Here is a 16846-nt window from a genome sequence, read left to right on the forward strand (position 1 = left end):
TCAACAAAAGAGAGCTGATCTTAAGAAGAAAGAGGAGGACTTTCGCCTGCAACAACTTCAAAATGAGAAGTTGGAACTTGATCTTATGGAGAGGAGGATACATATACAGGAAGCTCAGCAGCATGAGCTAAGTAGTTTATAACTAGTTTACAAGTACCTTCCAAGTAGTTGAATTGAAAATTTGTGCGAAAGACCTTTTATATATATCCTGTACGGGAGATGTATTCAATCCTATATAACTATTCTCAATTGGAAAGAGACACCAAAGATACCATTTCAACCCTAATTAGTGATTCGTAATAGAGCCCTTGCTTACTAAATACTTAAGAAGTAATAATCTTCCCTTTTAGTTTAGAGCACCTCTAGTAATGGCAGTATGGAAGCTAGTTTACATGTCGATGGTAATACATTTGAAAGAGGTAGTACGGGCTGAAACTTTGTAAAGACAGGTTGTACATCACATGACTGCCAAGGCCATTATATAATCAGGTTTGTCCCGCACGACCAAAATTTTGACCTCAGGTCACCTGCAACCACCATTGAAGGTCTTGATCTCCTAACTACGATCTGTATAGGCAATTTATACCTTTTCCAAGGCTTCAAAAAAAAGGTTCTCGCTTATGCAGGAGATATCCTTGCCATACAAACAGTATGAGGCATCAAACAGATATCCCTGCCATACAAACGGTGTAAAGCATCAAACAGACAGGCAAACGAACGAGGTGCTGAACATTGATTAGTAAGGAGGAATCTCCTCCGGTTGACAATTTATTATTCTGCCCGACGCCCAACCGCTTTCCTCTTCTGGATCAGGCAGGAGCCAGTCGATGCCATACAGCAATGCTATACAACGAGGCTCATCCTGGGCACCGTGCCCGGGATGAGCTCTGCCTGGGATGGGCCAGCAGATATGACGGATACGGCAACACCAAGTCCGCCACAAGTCAACGACTTAGGTTTAATTGGAAGATGCCTGCCCTGATGCTGATCTGCTTTATCATCGGACTGTTTCTTGCCGTTGTCCACCATCTCTATTATCAATTGTTAAACAACACCGTCATTCACACCAAGAGCCAGCAGACATGGGCCAACCGAATTGGTACGGGGCTAGTTTTCCTAATCAAGACCTTCCTCGCTGCCGCTGTCGGAATCGTTTGCACCCAGGTATTGTGGTGGTCATTGCGATCGAGGTCGATTGAGGTCTCGACTCTGGACTCACTGTTTGATCTTCGCAATAACATTCTATCCTTTTTGAACCCCTTAGTGTGGGTTTGCGGGTACCAGCTCGCAATCTTGTCCCTTATCACTTGGTTAGCGGAAGGAATGTTGCCACCCTCCACACTTTGATGCTTATCAGATATGACATCAGGTTAATACCTATAATCGCGGTCTTCACGCCGTCAGCGTTATCCGTCCAAAGCTCGATAGCGTCCACCGTGTCACCTATGAGTATTCCCAGCATACTGTGGAATGCAAAGCTTTTTGCGGGCTGGAATGGGAGACTTGTCAATGGACAACCAATATCAGCTTGGGCCAGCGTGAAGCCCAATATCACTCGAGTTGTCACGGCCACAGCGGTTCATGGCTTTGTTCTCAGCCTGTCAGCTCCCGCCGTGAACAGCTCGTATACACTAAATTTTCATGGACCGTCGCTTCAATGCACAAATAGCACCAGTCTCCACCACGCTGTCGTCGAATATTACAACGAATATGGCGCGGAAGCGGGGGACCCGTGGTACGTGAGCTTCGTCCCAAGCCCAAACATCACAGGTCTCCGCCAGATATGGAACAGCAATACTTCTCAAAATTGGATGAAACATCCACAGACTCTGCCAAAATCGTCTTTGCCATTTTCGCTTCGGGGGGGCCCTATACGGTAATAGAGTGTGGGTTGTATAATACGTCCTTTACTGTCCAGTTTACTTTCACCAATGGTATCCAGGACTTAGAGACGATACCACAGTGCTGAATAGTGTGTCCGCATACACCCAATGTTCAATGATGATCGGATCGTCCCCATTCACGCTACTGACGCTGCAGAGCCACTTCCTGAATCGTTAGCTAAAACCAAAGTACACTGGATAAGCCCTGGAAGTGAGGCGTCCCAAGGGATTTGCCGTCTCGTTGGTGGCTTGGTACCTGCCAAAGCGGACAGAAGGACGAGTGAGAGGGAAGCATTAGTTGGAGGAAGGGAATGTTGAATTACACTTCCTAATGCTTATTAAAATTTTATACAACAGATGAGACACAGTTGCAGAAACAGGAATTGCAATGTAATGCGTGATACATATCCTGATGAATTAGGGTTAGACCAGTATGGACCCACACAGAACCTAGATAGCTACAGCTGTCTTATACATACTACAACATTCCTAGTGCCATCTAATTGGTTCTAAGGCACTTGAAGCCACGTACAGTCGTATGTTACCTACATCGATATAATGTTAGTATTAATGGCAATGACATGAAACATTTAAAAATATGCCTTGCTACACATGCGCAGTGCCTCTGCGTACACGAACATCCCACTCCATTTTTATAGATGGCATGACGTTGGCAACTTCTATCGCAATTAAAACATACAGTTACTGTCCCGTCGCCGATTTTTCTAGGCGTGAACAATCGAACAATCCCCAACAATCCAATAGGTCCAATTTTGATCGTTCGGAACACTACTGCCAAAACATCGGACTAAACTCCAATATTATGTCTCCCAGGAAGGATATAAAGAATTTATTAATATCATTCTGTACATCATGGGCTTCGGCTCTGGGTGAATTTGTTCTCAATTACAAAAAAAAATAAAAAATAAAAATAAAAATAAAAAAAAAACACACTCCTACGGTTGACTTCTAACAATACTACCAGCAATTTCAAGACACAGATGGTAACTCGGAGGTCGAATCCATCTCTGAGCGAAGGGAGGACGCTTTGGTTGCCACTGGCTGGCCTTGAGCCAAATACCAGTATGCAAGATGTTCCTTGGCCATATGAAAGGCCATATCAAACCCACGAAGTGCAATCAGGCGGTAAATCTCCTGGCATCGTTCAAACTCTTCCTTTTTCCCACAATGAATGTAGCATCGAGATGCCTGGGACACGCCAAAAATAACAACATGGACGGATGACATCTGCCTCTCTCTTTGCATAAGATATGGCACAGACCGGAGGATCTTTGTGGCATAAGAAACCATTTTCGTGGGATCACAGTGTCCATGAAGAAGGACTTCGGCTTCATAGATCACACGGCTTGTCACCAATGAGGTTACCCAATATAGAAGGTAGATTTTGGCGGCGTTAAGATTTTTGAATTCGTAGGAAAATCGGTCAGAGTTCGACATTAAACTGCTGTCGCTCCATCCTCCTTCTCTGCAGGATAAAGAGGGATCTCCGTCAAGCTGGAGCGCTGGCCCATTGAGCCAGTCCTCGTGAAGCTTTTTCTCAAGCTGGTAGCAGCGACGTAGTAGAGTTTCATATGCTGCTTCTCGGTAGGTAGCTTCTAATGCAGCGATTTTGTTCAGATCATTCCGGAGTATGCTCCATTCAGCAACGAGCCCAAACATTTCATCAATGGGAGTACTTTCCCGTTGTACTAAAAGACACCCCCGGTCCGCATTAGAGCCGTACTCGGTATTGATCATGAAGTGTGCCTGGTTAAAATTAGTCATGGGTTTATAAAGCTAGGCCAAGCAACTTACTGTAGCCCACTTTTGTCTTGTTAGCATTGCTTTGGTGAGACTGTCTACGTCCTGAGTTTTGAAGTTGGTTTGTGTCATGATAGCGGCTGCTCCTTGGATGTGGGTGAAACAGTTTCGCGAGGAGGCATCCCCACCATTCATGGTCTGGAAATTGTGTTGGTAACTAGGTATTGCCTACTTGGTCCAGAGACTTACTTCGTACGTGTGAAAGATGATTGTTGCGTAGAGCATGTTGGGAGATGGCGAGGAGCCTCGCTGCAGTGCGTATTGCATGGAATTGAGCGCAGTGTTATATATTTCCAGGCCCTCACGCCCCAGCCACCTATCATCCTTTGTTTTCGCCAGGAACGTGGTTGCGAGCGCGATAACAGATCGATCCAACGGCTCTGATTCACCGGCAAGAGTGGGGAAGCGGGCCATCAGAAAATACAGACTGTCATTCTTGCCGTTGATACTAGAACTGGAAGCGAAGAAGGTATCCATGAAGTTGGAAAACAGCTGCGCACGAACCTCGGCACTGACACTGAATGTACTCGAAAGGGCAAGAGGTTTGATTTGGCCGACAAGTTGGCGAACAGGCCTTTTGGCCTCACCAGTCTGTGTGGACTGGGAAATTAATTTGTGATAGAGAAAGTGACGATATTTGTCATAACCCAAGCAAAGGATACCCCTCTTGATGCACCTGGCACACTCTGGCCTTGAAAGATCACACTGAAGGAATTAGCAAGAATTGTCTGCTGTAATTGCGCTCCACAAACCTTTATTTTGCGCTTCCTGCAATTTGCGCAACCCGAAGATGTGAAAGGGCGGCCAACCATCTTACGGCAAGGATATTTTGTCGTCAATGATATCAGGTCACTAGTTTCCCACTATTACCGGCTAGTGCTTTCCTCTCTTTCCCGTGGTGGTCCTTGCCAGGGGGTGGAACGGGGCACAAGTGTGGACAATATCCTGCACGACACCTGGAGGGATGGGTTTAAGCTCACATCGGATGGTATACACTGGCAATAAAGCAAATGAGGCATGCCCTCCGTAAGCAATGGAACTCTCCAAAATGGGGCTGAGTTGACTAAGGATGGTGGGTCCATAGGTACCTTTTGTATGACACCCTTAGGAACGCCTCGCCAAGGACGTCACGGGATGTGCTGTGTCTGTCGGGGCATACTGCCCTTCAGTACCGCCTGCCCCTGGGGTTCGACCTCGATTAGTCATTATTTAGTAAGCTAGTTGTTTAGATAGGCAGGCCATTCCGGCTACCCAATGGGAGAACTATCCATCTCTTCCCACAGTGTCTGTCGGGGCATACTGCCCTCCGGTACCGCCTGCCCCTAGGGTTCGACCTCGATTAGTCATCATTTAGTAAGCTAGTTATTTAGATAGGCTGGCCTTTCCGGCCACCCAAAAGAACAACGATCCATCACTTCCCATAGTGTCAGCTTATCACGTGTCCTTTAGAGTAGCAGGAAGAACAGGAGCAGGATACAGCTCGCGCGACCACTCTAAAACCTCAGACGACCTCGATGTGGACCGCTTACTCACGTGACGGCGCTAAATTCTGTGGGAAGAGATGGATAGTTCTCCCATTGGGTAGCCGGAATGGCCTGCCTATCTAAACAACTAGCTTACTAAATAATGACTAATCGAGGTCGAACCCCAGGGGCAGGCGGTATGGAAGGGCAGTATGCCCCGACAAATTCATGAGGTCAGACGACCTCGCTTGGAAAAAAAGGCCACGTCAGCAGTCAGGCTTGGCGGGGTGAGTTTTAGAGGGCTCAGGTCCTTCAGGTGAAGGGCTGAAGGTAGGGCGGCATGGGCGCTAAACCCAGCGAGTAGAAAAAAAAGATGTGAACACGAACATACAACAGCTGGGATTCGCATGTGGTCACCCACCATACTACTAACCAGCCGGCGTGTGGCTTAAGTACGGCTGAGCGGACGGGAAGCCCTGTTCTCCACACCCTATGGTCGTATGTGCTTGGTATGGGATACATTCAGTTTATGTAGATAGCACTGACAGGTCTGAAAAATAAGGACTTCATCTCTTGAACAGACTATGGATCATTTATTGATTCCGCAAACATCCACTAAAGCATTGAACAAATCCAACGGAAGAGCTCTGAGCAGTATACCCAGATACTTGACATGATCTCTAAAATTGATGCGGACCATTACAACAGCACAAATACGTGATGTGAAAGTTACTGGGGCTAGAACAGTCATCAGCTGGAACAAAAACAGCTTTTATCACCATGACATGATGAGGATTGCTAAGTACTTATATCATAGGTGTGGCGTCGTTCCGCCACAACAGCAGAACTGCACATGTGGTGTATATAGCTTACCGTAGCTTGCTACCTATCTTATCGCTCAACCGAGCTAGGATTAGAAAAACAACAACAAGCTTCATGATGATCATATAATAAACTGCTGTAGCTGCCACAAATGGGATGCGGAGACGACAAGAGCTCTATTCATGATCAGATCCTGCTGCAGGATTCTAATTCCATCTTTACACTAATAGAAGAGCGATAAACAAGAGAGTCGGGGAAATAGCTGCACAATACTCCCAAGGTGATGATATTCTTGAATAGTCAGACCGCTATGTAAGTGATAGATACTACACAAACACTACGACACGAGATCATGAGCAAACTAGTATAAAAAAGATAAACTCAAAGACTATATATAAAAGTTACAGTGCACTGGATCCCTGCTTATCAAGGAATTAAGGGCAATGAACTTGCAGATAAGGCAGCAAAAGAGGCCACAGGGTGGATCCTTAGACTCTAAGTACCATTTGTGCGTGAAGCACATAAATACCTAACACAAGCGGCAAGGAAAGGCCCGAAACATGGGGATAGTTTATGTGAAATATGTACTCACTACAGAAAAAGTAGCTGACGATGTCACAGGCTATGGCCTGGATCTTGGTTGTCGGCCATGCCCTCAACCTGGTTCTAAATAAGGTTTCTGCAACATCAGTGTACAGCTTCGGAAATTGCGGCCTCGAAGCTTAGGAAAGGAGATCCGTCCTCATAACTTTGGAAAAGGGATCCGTCGGCATACAGGTCCGGGAAGTCAGAAAGGTTGATAAAGGGAGGAGGAAGATATCTGCGCTTCTATCTTTTGTTTCTTTCTCTAAGCTTGTGATACTCGTTTATACAGGACAGCCAGTTGAAAATAATACTGCCTACACCCGTTACAGACGACCCCACTAAGCCACTTACATGAGACCGATTTGAATGGTTCGGAAGAGTGATAGGCATTGAATAAAGCACAGGACTCACTGAGACTGAACTAGCAGACATGCCGGCACCCTGTATTTCTGCTCAGAGGTTCAAAAGCTCTAAGAGCCTTGTCAGCACTGTGACAGGTGGCTGCTGTTACTTGTTGACTCACGATAGCTATCAAGTTAAATTTTAGATATCGTGGTGTCCAGGTTATTCTGACTGAAATATGAGTTTGTGCTTTTATGTGTATGTACGCAGTCCACCTGCACCTTAAGATGAGAATAATAACTTTATACCTTTGAGTTTCTATTACATTGCAGCGAAGGATCAGATCAGCAATACAAGCTTGATTGCCGTTAAATCATGTACTTGTAAAAAGGATCGTCTCTAACTTAAACAACACCGCCGGCTTAGTTGGCTACTAAATAAACATAGAAACAAGGGCCAGGCAGGCAGAAAATATTTAGCAAAACTGTGGTGGTCTTCACTCTCTAAATCTTGAAGGACAAATTTCTGGTCCTGGATGAAGCAGTTGCTCCAAATCAGCCATATTCCTGCCGTCCACACCATCAATTTTCTTCCTAACCTTCTCAGAAGATGTTTTCCGAAGAATTCCAGCATCTCTGCAATTCCCGCCGGGCTTAATTGCCAACAATATATCACCTCGACACTCGAGACAAAACTGCGGTAAACTCCATCAGTAGCAAGGTGGGTGAAGCTTTGACTTCAGAGACCATGAAAGGGAAGTGCATTTCCATGAGGGTCTAAAGAGAGGTTGAGCTCACCCTCCCCAGAAATGGTTTAAGCTTCTGTAACTGTTTTCTGGTGAATGCCAAGGGAAAGAATCCCACACTAATCTGGCTGAGGCCTCGGAAGGTAGTACTTCTCCTCGATGAAGTGAGTTATCAACAGAAGGCACCACAAGTTCACCAATGACGCGGATGATCGCAATCTCTGACTTAGGGGCGAGCCTTTTCAGAATATGCTGGATCTTGTTCTCATCAAATACAGTGCCTGTTGGGGGATTACCACCCCATTCCACCCTTAGGAGTGTCTTGCAAGTAGCCCTGCAGGCTTTGGTAGGCTCGTCACTAGTAGGTATTATGCAGCAGCAATTCTCTGTCAGGAACTCAACACAATCATCGCTGCCATACGCGATGCCTCTTTTCCTCGGGACTCTGGCTCTAGGCTTTAGGATTGGGAGACCGTCTGGCTGCGCGTTAAAAATAAGCGTCTGGGCTTTGGTCGGGCGCAGTATGGGGCGAAGAATGGGCCAATTTCTGGCATTCCAGGCATCTTACGTGGTCGAACCAGTGCTGAACTGCGCGGTCTTTTTCGGTTACCAGGATCTTTAGATGCCGCGGTTCTGAGGGCTGGACACCAAACGCTGCTGCTCGGTTTCGACTCTTGCTGCTGCTGCTACTGCTGCTGCTATTGTTGTTTTGATGATTCTTGTTGGCACTATGATAAGCATAGGTATGGGTGTGACGAGGCAAGGTAGAGGAGTAGGCAGAAGAGGATCTTGCATACATACGCAAGGGTTTGTTTCTCATTCTTTGTTGTTGCGAGCGGATATCCTTCTATATTCGCTTGGTAAGTCTGGCACAGACGTTCACTTCTTCGTGGGGTCATTTCCCGTTAATGAGTCAGTGTCTGTAGACAGAGGAAAGATCAGATGGAAAAACCTATCTTATAATTCTTTGGACGGATGTACCACCAAGAGCCACCAAGAATCCAAAGAACTACCCTGGTTGGATCACAGGACAAAAAAGAGACCGGTTGTGACAAAGAGACAGATTTATTTCTTGCTCGACTGACCATAAATTGTAATAAGAACGAAACCCAGCTCTAATTATGTCCTGACGTAGATTGCAAGGAAGCAACCCACAGGTCCTATAGCTCTGTGCAAACGATAGACGGGTTACCGTATCCCCTCTCTGAGGAGAAACGAAATGCATAGAATGTGCGGCATAAAGCCAACCATGATGAAGCCGACATGGCTCGAAGATTACAAGGACAGAATACTTCGCGTATAACTCCCGCGGGCTTCACACTACTATGATGGGTAAATTCATCGATGTGATAATTATATCTAACAAATATAGCAAGGAAACTTCTATTAGTATAAGCCAGCACCTCAGTAATATACAACTCTAGGCTTTCACTAAGCACTAAACGGTAAAGCGCGCCCGTCCTGCTTTCCATACCAACGAGACAGCTACTTTGGGATTTTGAAACCACCAGGAACCTGTTTCTGAAAGACACGCTTGGGATCATATTTGTTGCTGGCAGCCCTGAGCTTGGCCACGTTATCTGCGCCCCAGCTCTGGAGCACCTCCTGCGAGATGTCGGCGTAGTTGAGATAGATAAAGTCCATCAGATGTCCAGACCGCTTCAAGAGGGCGCGTTGCTCGTTCACAATGTCCGTGATGACAGACTGGACGAGGCGATCGTCTGCCTGGTTTGTGTATGCGGCAGTCATGTCGACCATGACATCGTCGGTCCTCCCAGGCGTCAAGCCGAACAAGTTGGTGCCGTTGGTGACCGGATGCGGCTGGGTCAAGAACTCGACGAAGAGGCCTTCGACATTTGCGATCTTGCTCAGGCCCGTCTCCCATATCTTGAAGAGTTCCATGTAGACCGTCGGATCTGGGTTGTGGAAGGAAAACGTGAGTTGGAAAGCGCTAGACGGAGAAACAATTAGATTCGTGCAGGATGAACCGGGACAGGCAATGGTTGAGTGCTTACCGTCCCACCTGGGATGGGATATCGTCTCCAAACTTGTCCACCACGTTGTCAATCGTGTTGAGCTCCGCCACGCCTCCCAAGTTCGGGATCTCGGTGAAGGCGTCGTAAACCGCCGGGTTCTCGACCTCTCTTGTATACCACAAGGCATCGTGAAGCAGGAATTTTCCGCCTAGGTAGTCCAGGAAGACTCCCATCATGGCGGCACCGTCGTAATTCTCAGGCTTCATAAAGTCGCTGAAGGCTTCAGCGTGAGCCTGCAGCGCGGAGTCTGTATAATTGTAGTGCAGATGGTTGTACCACATTTTGCCCAGTGGAATCGTCGCCGCATCAAAGCGGGTAATGATGCCAAAGTTGTTGGAGCCGCCTTTCAGGGCCAGCCAAAGGTCCGGATGGGAGCGTTGGTCGGCGTAGATGACTTGACCGTTGCCTAGAACGATCTCGTAGCCGTAGATGTTGTCGCAGCTGAAACCGTGCTCACGGGATGAGAAGGTGATTCCGCCTGAAGAAAAGTCAGCTTTGCGGCTCTCATAAAACAGCCTTTACTTCCGGGCGTATAGTCGTATACTGACCTCCCATGGCGAAACCTCCCACTCCGATCCCAGGGATGCGGCCTCCCATCACCGTCAAGTCGTGCGGGACCAGCTGCGGGTAAATATGATCCCAGACGGCTCCCCCTCCGATGCGGGCGATCTTCTTATCCTCGCTCAACTCGAGCTGGTCCATGAGGCGCATGTCGACGGTGATTCCCGGCCCAATATTGGCGGCGCCCGTCCACAGGGTGTGTCCACCACCGCGGACGGCGAACTGGGGCTTGCGTTTGTCCGCAGTCATCAACTTGACGAACTGGGATACTTCTGAGGTATTGGTCGGCCTGAAGATGCAGCCAGGCCTCAGGGAGCGCTCCTGGTCGTCGTAGTAGGACGAGACGGAGGCATTGTATGTGGTTGAACTGGGGTATGAGATGCGCCCTGGGATCTTAGACTCGACGAGTCTGCAGGGATCATGTGTGACAAGAGCAGCGGCCGGCAGTGCTACTGCTAGGAGATGCAGAATAAACCAATACATGGCACTGGCTGATAGATAAAGCAATTCGTGGTTAACTACCGTCTAATCTGTGATGTCTATGACACCAATCCTCAAAAGGATCTCTTTATATACATATCCGCCTGCGCCTGAGACTTCTGAGGTCAGAACAAGCTGTTGTATCCAGCTGGGCATCTCTGAACAAACCACTGTCGGTGCGCGTGTGCTTGGGTTCTCGCGGCTCGTATACTGACGCCATCTAAGCCCCATGCCAAAAATAGCTGGAGAGTACGTGCGGACAACGTAAAAGCTTCGACTAGCAGATCTTCGCCGTGGGGGCGCCACTCTGCCTAGCGCCCTGCCCACCTCAGCCTCTGGCTAGTGGCAGCAGTTCTCGGAATCCGATCAGGGAGCACCATAATTTCTTCGCCAGGAGTTCAGCGTCCTGGGGCGGTTTTTGCGGAGTGGCCCCGATACGGTAGAGATCTCCAGCCTTTAGGGCTCCTTCGCGGCCAGGCCCGTAAGATCAGTCCGCAGCCCCCACCGCAGCCCCCGGAGCCGCCCCTGGTCTCTAGTCTTACCGTTGGGCCTAGATGTATATTACTGATCAGTCTGATCCATTTTGTACAAAGGACGGAGTCCGAGGCAGCCAATGCCGATGCCGATGCAATTGCATGGCTGATTCCGGTGTATCACCAACAACCATCCACACTATCCACTCGTCCACTCCAACAAGCCATCGCCAGGCGTGCCTTGATTGGCTCAACTGCTCCTAGCGGTTGTCGGCCATCGGCGTCTGTAAGCCCCGCGTCCAGAGGAGGAAGCTGAAACTGAGGCTGGAGGGGTTTAGCTGCAGGCGTCCACGCGTCTGGCCAATAGAGCTAGGAAGGGGACGCGCCGATCTCTGGCTGCTAGTCACTCGTCCCAGCATATGAATACACCCTTCTGCCTCTGCTGCTGTAGTCTTTCAAGCATTCAATTGATCATTCTCCCCTTACTTTCACTCAGCCACTCCATTTTCACACACTACGACCAACCGCCTGACACAATGGCAGCACCCCCCTCGTACACCAAGGTCACCCACTCCGCCACCTACCCTGCCATCAATCCCTCTCAGCCGGCCCTTTCCACGGCCGGCAAGGTGGTGTTGATCACAGGCGCTTCAGGTGGCATCGGCCGGGCGACAGCCTCATCCTTTGCTGCATCAGGCCCCCGAGCCCTCATCCTCCTGGGCCGTCGCGCCGACGCCCTGGCCGAAACCGCAGCAATCGTTCGCGCCAGCTACGCAGAGGTGACGGTCCAAACCCATGAGGCGGAGCTGTGCGATGCGTCCAGCGTCCGCAATGCCATGAACAAGGCCGCTGCTGAGTTTGGCGGCATCGACATTCTCGTCCACTGTGCCGGCAGTCTTGCCCCCGTCGTTCCCTTGGTGGAAGCGGACCCTGCGACGTTTCTCGACGGCTACAAAACGACCGTAGTCGGCACGCTGGCGACGGCCCAGGCGGTCGTCCTGGCAAACAGGACCGTCAGCGCCGACGAGGACAAGCCAGTCACTTTCATCAATCTCACCACGGCCGGCATCCTCTTCCCGCCGTTCCCCGGAATGGGCGCCTACGTAAGCAGCAAGATGGCCGCCGTCAAGATCCTAGAGGCGTTTGCCGCCGAGAACCCGCATGTGCGTCTTCACAATGTGCATCCCGGATTCCTCGAGACGGCCATGTCGGCCAAGCTGGGAGAGAAAATCAAACTGCCCTACGCCTACGATGACAGTAAGTCGAACTGACCCTGTTTGCGTTCAAGTCACTAATCTCTCGCAGTCTCCCTCCCTGCCGACTTCCTGGTCTGGACTGCCTCCGCCGAAGCCGAATTTCTCAGGAACAAGATCGTCTTCGCCGCGTGGGACGTGGATGAGCTCAAAGCGCGTACAAAGGAGATTGTCGGTGGCCCGCCCGGAACTGGGGAGCTCAGGATCGGCTTCCAAGGCTTCCCTCGATTTATGGCAGGCCAGCCTTTGCCAGGCACCAACTAGGCAGCCGGGATTTGTATGGAAGTCGCCGTCCCGGGTGCAAGGGACGGTGCCCGGCTCTTTGCTTGAACAGGAATATGCAAATTTACACACTGGAGTGCTCGCCTATTGCTAGCTTTTAGATATGTTAGAGAAAAAAACCAAGAATGGATCAAATTCGAACGCAGAGTACTTGCCACGGCTTTATCCTCGCTGCTTTGTTTTTTATTTTTATTTTTATTTTTTTTTTTGTGTAAGCACTTGTAGAATAGAAAATAAAAAGTAATATATCAATCCAAAAGATTTTTTCAAATATCCGTTCTGCATCTAAGCGAATTTAGAGTGACGCAACCCAGATTAGAATAAATAAACTTGGGCAAGGAATGAGTGCTCATCTAGACAGGGACTCATATCTGGTTACCCAGTGAGCCCTAGGCTCCGCTGCAACTATTCAGTGTCATTAGGGCATTCTCTATATTCTCGCCATGCTCTCTAAGATTCGCGAATTATTATAGGTACAAGACTCAAAAGACCAACCGTCTTGCCACTCCATGAGTGACAGATTGTAACCTGCACCGAAGCAACGCCACCACTGGCCCGATTACCCAAGTGGTATGCTCCCAGCGCGCCTCAAGCGCACCCTTCGCGTCCTGGCAGTACCTCTCTGTAAACTGCACAATAACCTTGGCAATCTTGGAGAGATCGCCGACCTGACTTCGGCTGTCGCTGGCCAAGCTGCAGCTGCGCGAAATTGACTGCGGTTGTGACCATGACCGTATGAGGGGATCTTGTTCAGAGGAAATGGGCGGGCTGTTGCAAGACGACACCGACCCATCGTGGCCTAGCGATTCACTGGCAAAACCGGCAGAGCTATGAATCACGTCCATCAGCGAAATGCATCCGGATGCTACCAGGAGCGCCACCTCAGCCTGATCGGAACAGGGGCACATGAGGATGGTCAACAGCCGCTGGCACGCCTCGGTCGCTGTCAAGCCGCCATGCGTGTAGGTAGGAGCGGTGGACCTAGGCCGTTGCTCCTGGCTCCTCTCCAACTGCTCGACAATCGACAGAGCAACCCTGGTGCAGTCCATGTCGGTCTCGGCGGTCTCCGCCGCAAGCCTTGTGTTCATTGGATTCTTACACGGGGACGGCGACACTTTGGCAGATTGTGCCGATGGCTGGCTATCCTGGATATGATCATGGACTCTCGACTGTGTGCGTAGAAACCAGTCATTGCTGCAGCTCATCCCCCTGTCGGTCTGGCTGGGGACTCTGGTGGGCTCTGCGAAGGGGCTGCTGCTTGTATTTGCATCGGGCATCCCAAAAAATTGCCGGGAGCTTTGGCTCTGACTCTGACTCTTGCTTCTATCCCTCCGGACACGATGCGGTCGACCACCACGACGAGCTGGACTGTATGTGCAGGGGCGGTTGAGGTTTGCGCACCGTGCACAGGTCGGTTTCTGCTTGTCACATCGCAGCTTGGACGCAGAGCAGACATCACACGAGTCTTTTAGCTTTCGAACTGGCGGTTGGGTCTTGTAGGCCTCCATGTCGACTGGGTGGTATATAGCTCCAGTAGAGCGAATTCGTTGGATCCTGGTATTTTTTCTCCTGACGCTGCCATGTAGATTATAGAATCATCAGCCAAGCCACTGGAACAGATCGGTTATGTATGATAATACCCATCTTAGTGGACGATTCATGGCCCGTCAGCCCCAGCCTCAGCTGCCCTGCGGATCGACGTCTTAGCATCAACAAGACATAACGCTTTCTACGCGGCCCCCAACTCAACTGCAGTTCACAGCATCAGGTCCCTTGGCCCGCGAGTCCCTCGACGACTCAGCCGCAACCCCTCCAGCTGCAGCATAATGGAGGCCAATCAACATCCACATCCCGACGTTTGACGTTTCTCTGGCGCCTGCGGAGGTTCTAAAGAGGTAAAGAGCTGAAGAAGCCTTAGAGGCACGAATTAGCGTAGACGAGCACCAAGGCAGCGAGCAGCACAAAGTGGATGCACTGCCGCCATTTGAAGTACCATTTACTTTGCACCGGGGCGCCTCCAGGGCTTTTTACCGCTGGTGAGCATGGCTTGCACCAGATACTCGATACTTGATGTAACCTCGTGTTCGTCGTGCATTCATAGACGCGGGGTTGCTAGCTGCGCATTATCCTCCCGATCCAATAACCACGGGCCAGTTAGTGTTGGGCGACCAGGCTACAGGACACGTTACAGAAGAACCCGCCGTGCAGCCGTCACCATTGTTGTTGAGCACTTAGATGCCTTGGAATATTTGTTCAGGCAGTATTCTAAATCCCAAGGGCTATTATCACCATACAGAAAGCCAAAGCCTGTACTCTGGTCCCTGGATTCCGTCTTGAGATTGGAGACGGGATGGAAAAGCTTCAGACTCCAAATCTCACTCGAGAATTAAGCACATTTGGACCCCAATCTCACTGCAGACCTCTGCCGCAGCTGGGGCGTGCTTTGGACCTCGTGCTAGTGGTTTGACGCTAAAAGGAACAACCAACCAGAGAGGGATGCATGCATGCGAGTCACAGTAAACGTGTTCGTGTCAAGGTCCCACGTCAGATATCTAACAAACCCGGCGAAAGGACCACAAGGCGTCCACGTCTTAGTCGCATTAGTAGCGGTTGGGATTTTAAGCGCACGGCTCAGAAAGATGTCCAGGAGTAGCTCTGCAGAGGCGCTTCTATAAATACACACCAGATGCTCATGGACCCTGCGATCTCGGCAAGAATGTGAAGAAGGTGAAAGGGTTCGATAGGGGGCTGGACAAATTCAGATCAGTCCAGCGGGATCCAACAATTTGCGTGGCGTATACGGATGGTCGATGCAGTGCACATATCTTATAACGTGTCTCGCTGCCGGCCGTCTAAGCTTGTCCATGTCTCAATTCCAGGATCTCGCCTAGCGACACTACCTGTTCCAGCACCATCGCCGAAGCTTCACCTCGTCATGGAGCTCCCAGCTGAATCAGAACTCCAGTATGCCGGAGAGTGTCTTTCCTTACCGGGTACGTTCCTGGAACCGCCAATCGAGGACCCTCCTTCATCAGTCCTCAACCTCCTCAACCTATCACAGGTCGATTTCAATTCGTATGACTTTTCCAGTCTGGGGAGCAGAGAATTCTCGTCTAAATGGCAAACAAATACGCCCTTATGCACAGACAGTCTGTCTGACGAGTCCGCCCCGGGCCTGCTCACCGAGGATATGGGTATCTCACCGATCCCTATGCCTGCTGCCGAAGCGACTTGTCCCCAAGAGAGCGAGGATCGCCTATGCCGAAACCCGCAAGGGCGCTGCATCAGTCTCGCCACAGGGATTCTCGGCTCTATGCATGCCGGCTCAAATTCCTGCATCCTACAGGTAGCCACAAGCGACCAGGGTGGTGCAAGTGATCGTCAGCCTCAGCAATCGCGTGCGGCGGACGCCATCCTGTCCATGAACCAGTCCGCCTTGCGGACGGTCCGGTCCATACTGAACTGTTCGTGCTACGAAAGCCCGCAGGTGCTTCTCCTCGTTACCGTCATGTGCTCCAGGATTACTGCTTGGTACTGGCGTATCGCCGATATATACAGCTACAGTCACGGCAACCCAACCGCGGGCAGCCCAAGAGCTGCCCTACCGACTAGTGTGGGCAGTAGAGCCGAGACGCGAAGACGGGATTTCTTCATCGGCAATCACCGCTTGGACAGGGAAGTAGAGACGGTCGTCATTCGTCACGTTCTTTTGGGGATGCTTCAAGAACTACAGCTCGTCATCAGAGACTTCGCTGGTCAGGCAGGACAATCGCCGGCCGGCACAGTCGACACTGATGACCCGACCTCGACGAGCGACCTGATGCTGAGCGGTATGCGAGCCCGGGTGGTTGCTTTTCTTCGTAAGCAGCTACACTCCCTCACTTCCGCGCTTGATCACACAGACAGTGGGTTCGGGACGATGGGGCCACATGTGTCGCACTATTGATTTTGTATAATGCATGAGCGCTGGTGCCGGGGACAGAAATAATCATGAATTAATGCGTATACGGCTGCATAGAAGATAGCAGAGGGCTTCTTCTTTTACATATTAGACCTTACGAATGGAATAATAGACTGAGGATTGGTCACTAGTTATAGAG

General features: G+C 50.0%; 6 protein-coding genes across 6 annotated transcripts, besides 1 other annotated feature; 3 read left to right on the top strand and 3 right to left on the bottom strand.

The window, feature by feature from the left end:
• Positions 1–16846: part of a sequence feature (contig 1.118 712..105880(-1)) that runs on past both edges of the window.
• ANIA_07077 (uncharacterized protein) lies at positions 841–1969 on the top strand (the record flags this gene model as incomplete). The annotated part of the gene is made up of 4 exons (XM_659589.1): positions 841–1265; positions 1358–1735; positions 1771–1876; positions 1919–1969. 4 exons carry the CDS (start codon positions 841–843, stop codon positions 1967–1969), a joined length of 960 nt encoding a protein of 319 aa, XP_664681.1.
• On the bottom strand, positions 2771–4516 carry ANIA_07076 (uncharacterized protein; the record flags this gene model as incomplete). Its single annotated transcript, XM_659588.2, has 4 exons — positions 2771–3650; positions 3699–3842; positions 3894–4304; positions 4457–4516. 4 exons carry the CDS (start codon positions 4514–4516, stop codon positions 2874–2876), a joined length of 1392 nt encoding a protein of 463 aa, XP_664680.1. The 3' UTR covers positions 2771–2873.
• ANIA_07075 (FAD-binding oxidoreductase) lies at positions 9147–10741 on the bottom strand (the record flags this gene model as incomplete). Its single annotated transcript, XM_659587.1, has 3 exons — positions 9147–9612; positions 9677–10175; positions 10246–10741. 3 exons carry the CDS (start codon positions 10739–10741, stop codon positions 9147–9149), a joined length of 1461 nt encoding a protein of 486 aa, XP_664679.1.
• On the top strand, positions 11668–12728 carry ANIA_07074 (SDR family NAD(P)-dependent oxidoreductase; the record flags this gene model as incomplete). Its single annotated transcript, XM_659586.2, has 2 exons — positions 11668–12468; positions 12517–12728. Exons 1-2 carry the CDS (start codon positions 11748–11750, stop codon positions 12726–12728), a joined length of 933 nt encoding a protein of 310 aa, XP_664678.1. The 5' UTR covers positions 11668–11747.
• ANIA_07073 (Zn(II)2Cys6 transcription factor domain-containing protein) lies at positions 13096–14254 on the bottom strand (the record flags this gene model as incomplete). The annotated part of the gene is made up of 2 exons (XM_659585.1): positions 13096–13151; positions 13345–14254. 2 exons carry the CDS (start codon positions 14252–14254, stop codon positions 13096–13098), a joined length of 966 nt encoding a protein of 321 aa, XP_664677.1.
• ANIA_07072 (uncharacterized protein) lies at positions 15682–16692 on the top strand (the record flags this gene model as incomplete). The annotated part of the gene is made up of 1 exon (XM_659584.1): positions 15682–16692. The coding sequence occupies one exon, from the start codon at positions 15682–15684 to the stop codon at positions 16690–16692; it is 1011 nt and encodes a 336-aa protein (XP_664676.1).

Source organism: Aspergillus nidulans, chromosome IV (assembly GCF_000011425.1).
Source record: "Aspergillus nidulans FGSC A4 chromosome IV".
In the NCBI taxonomy this organism is placed as follows: Eukaryota; Fungi; Ascomycota; class Eurotiomycetes; order Eurotiales; family Aspergillaceae; genus Aspergillus; species Aspergillus nidulans.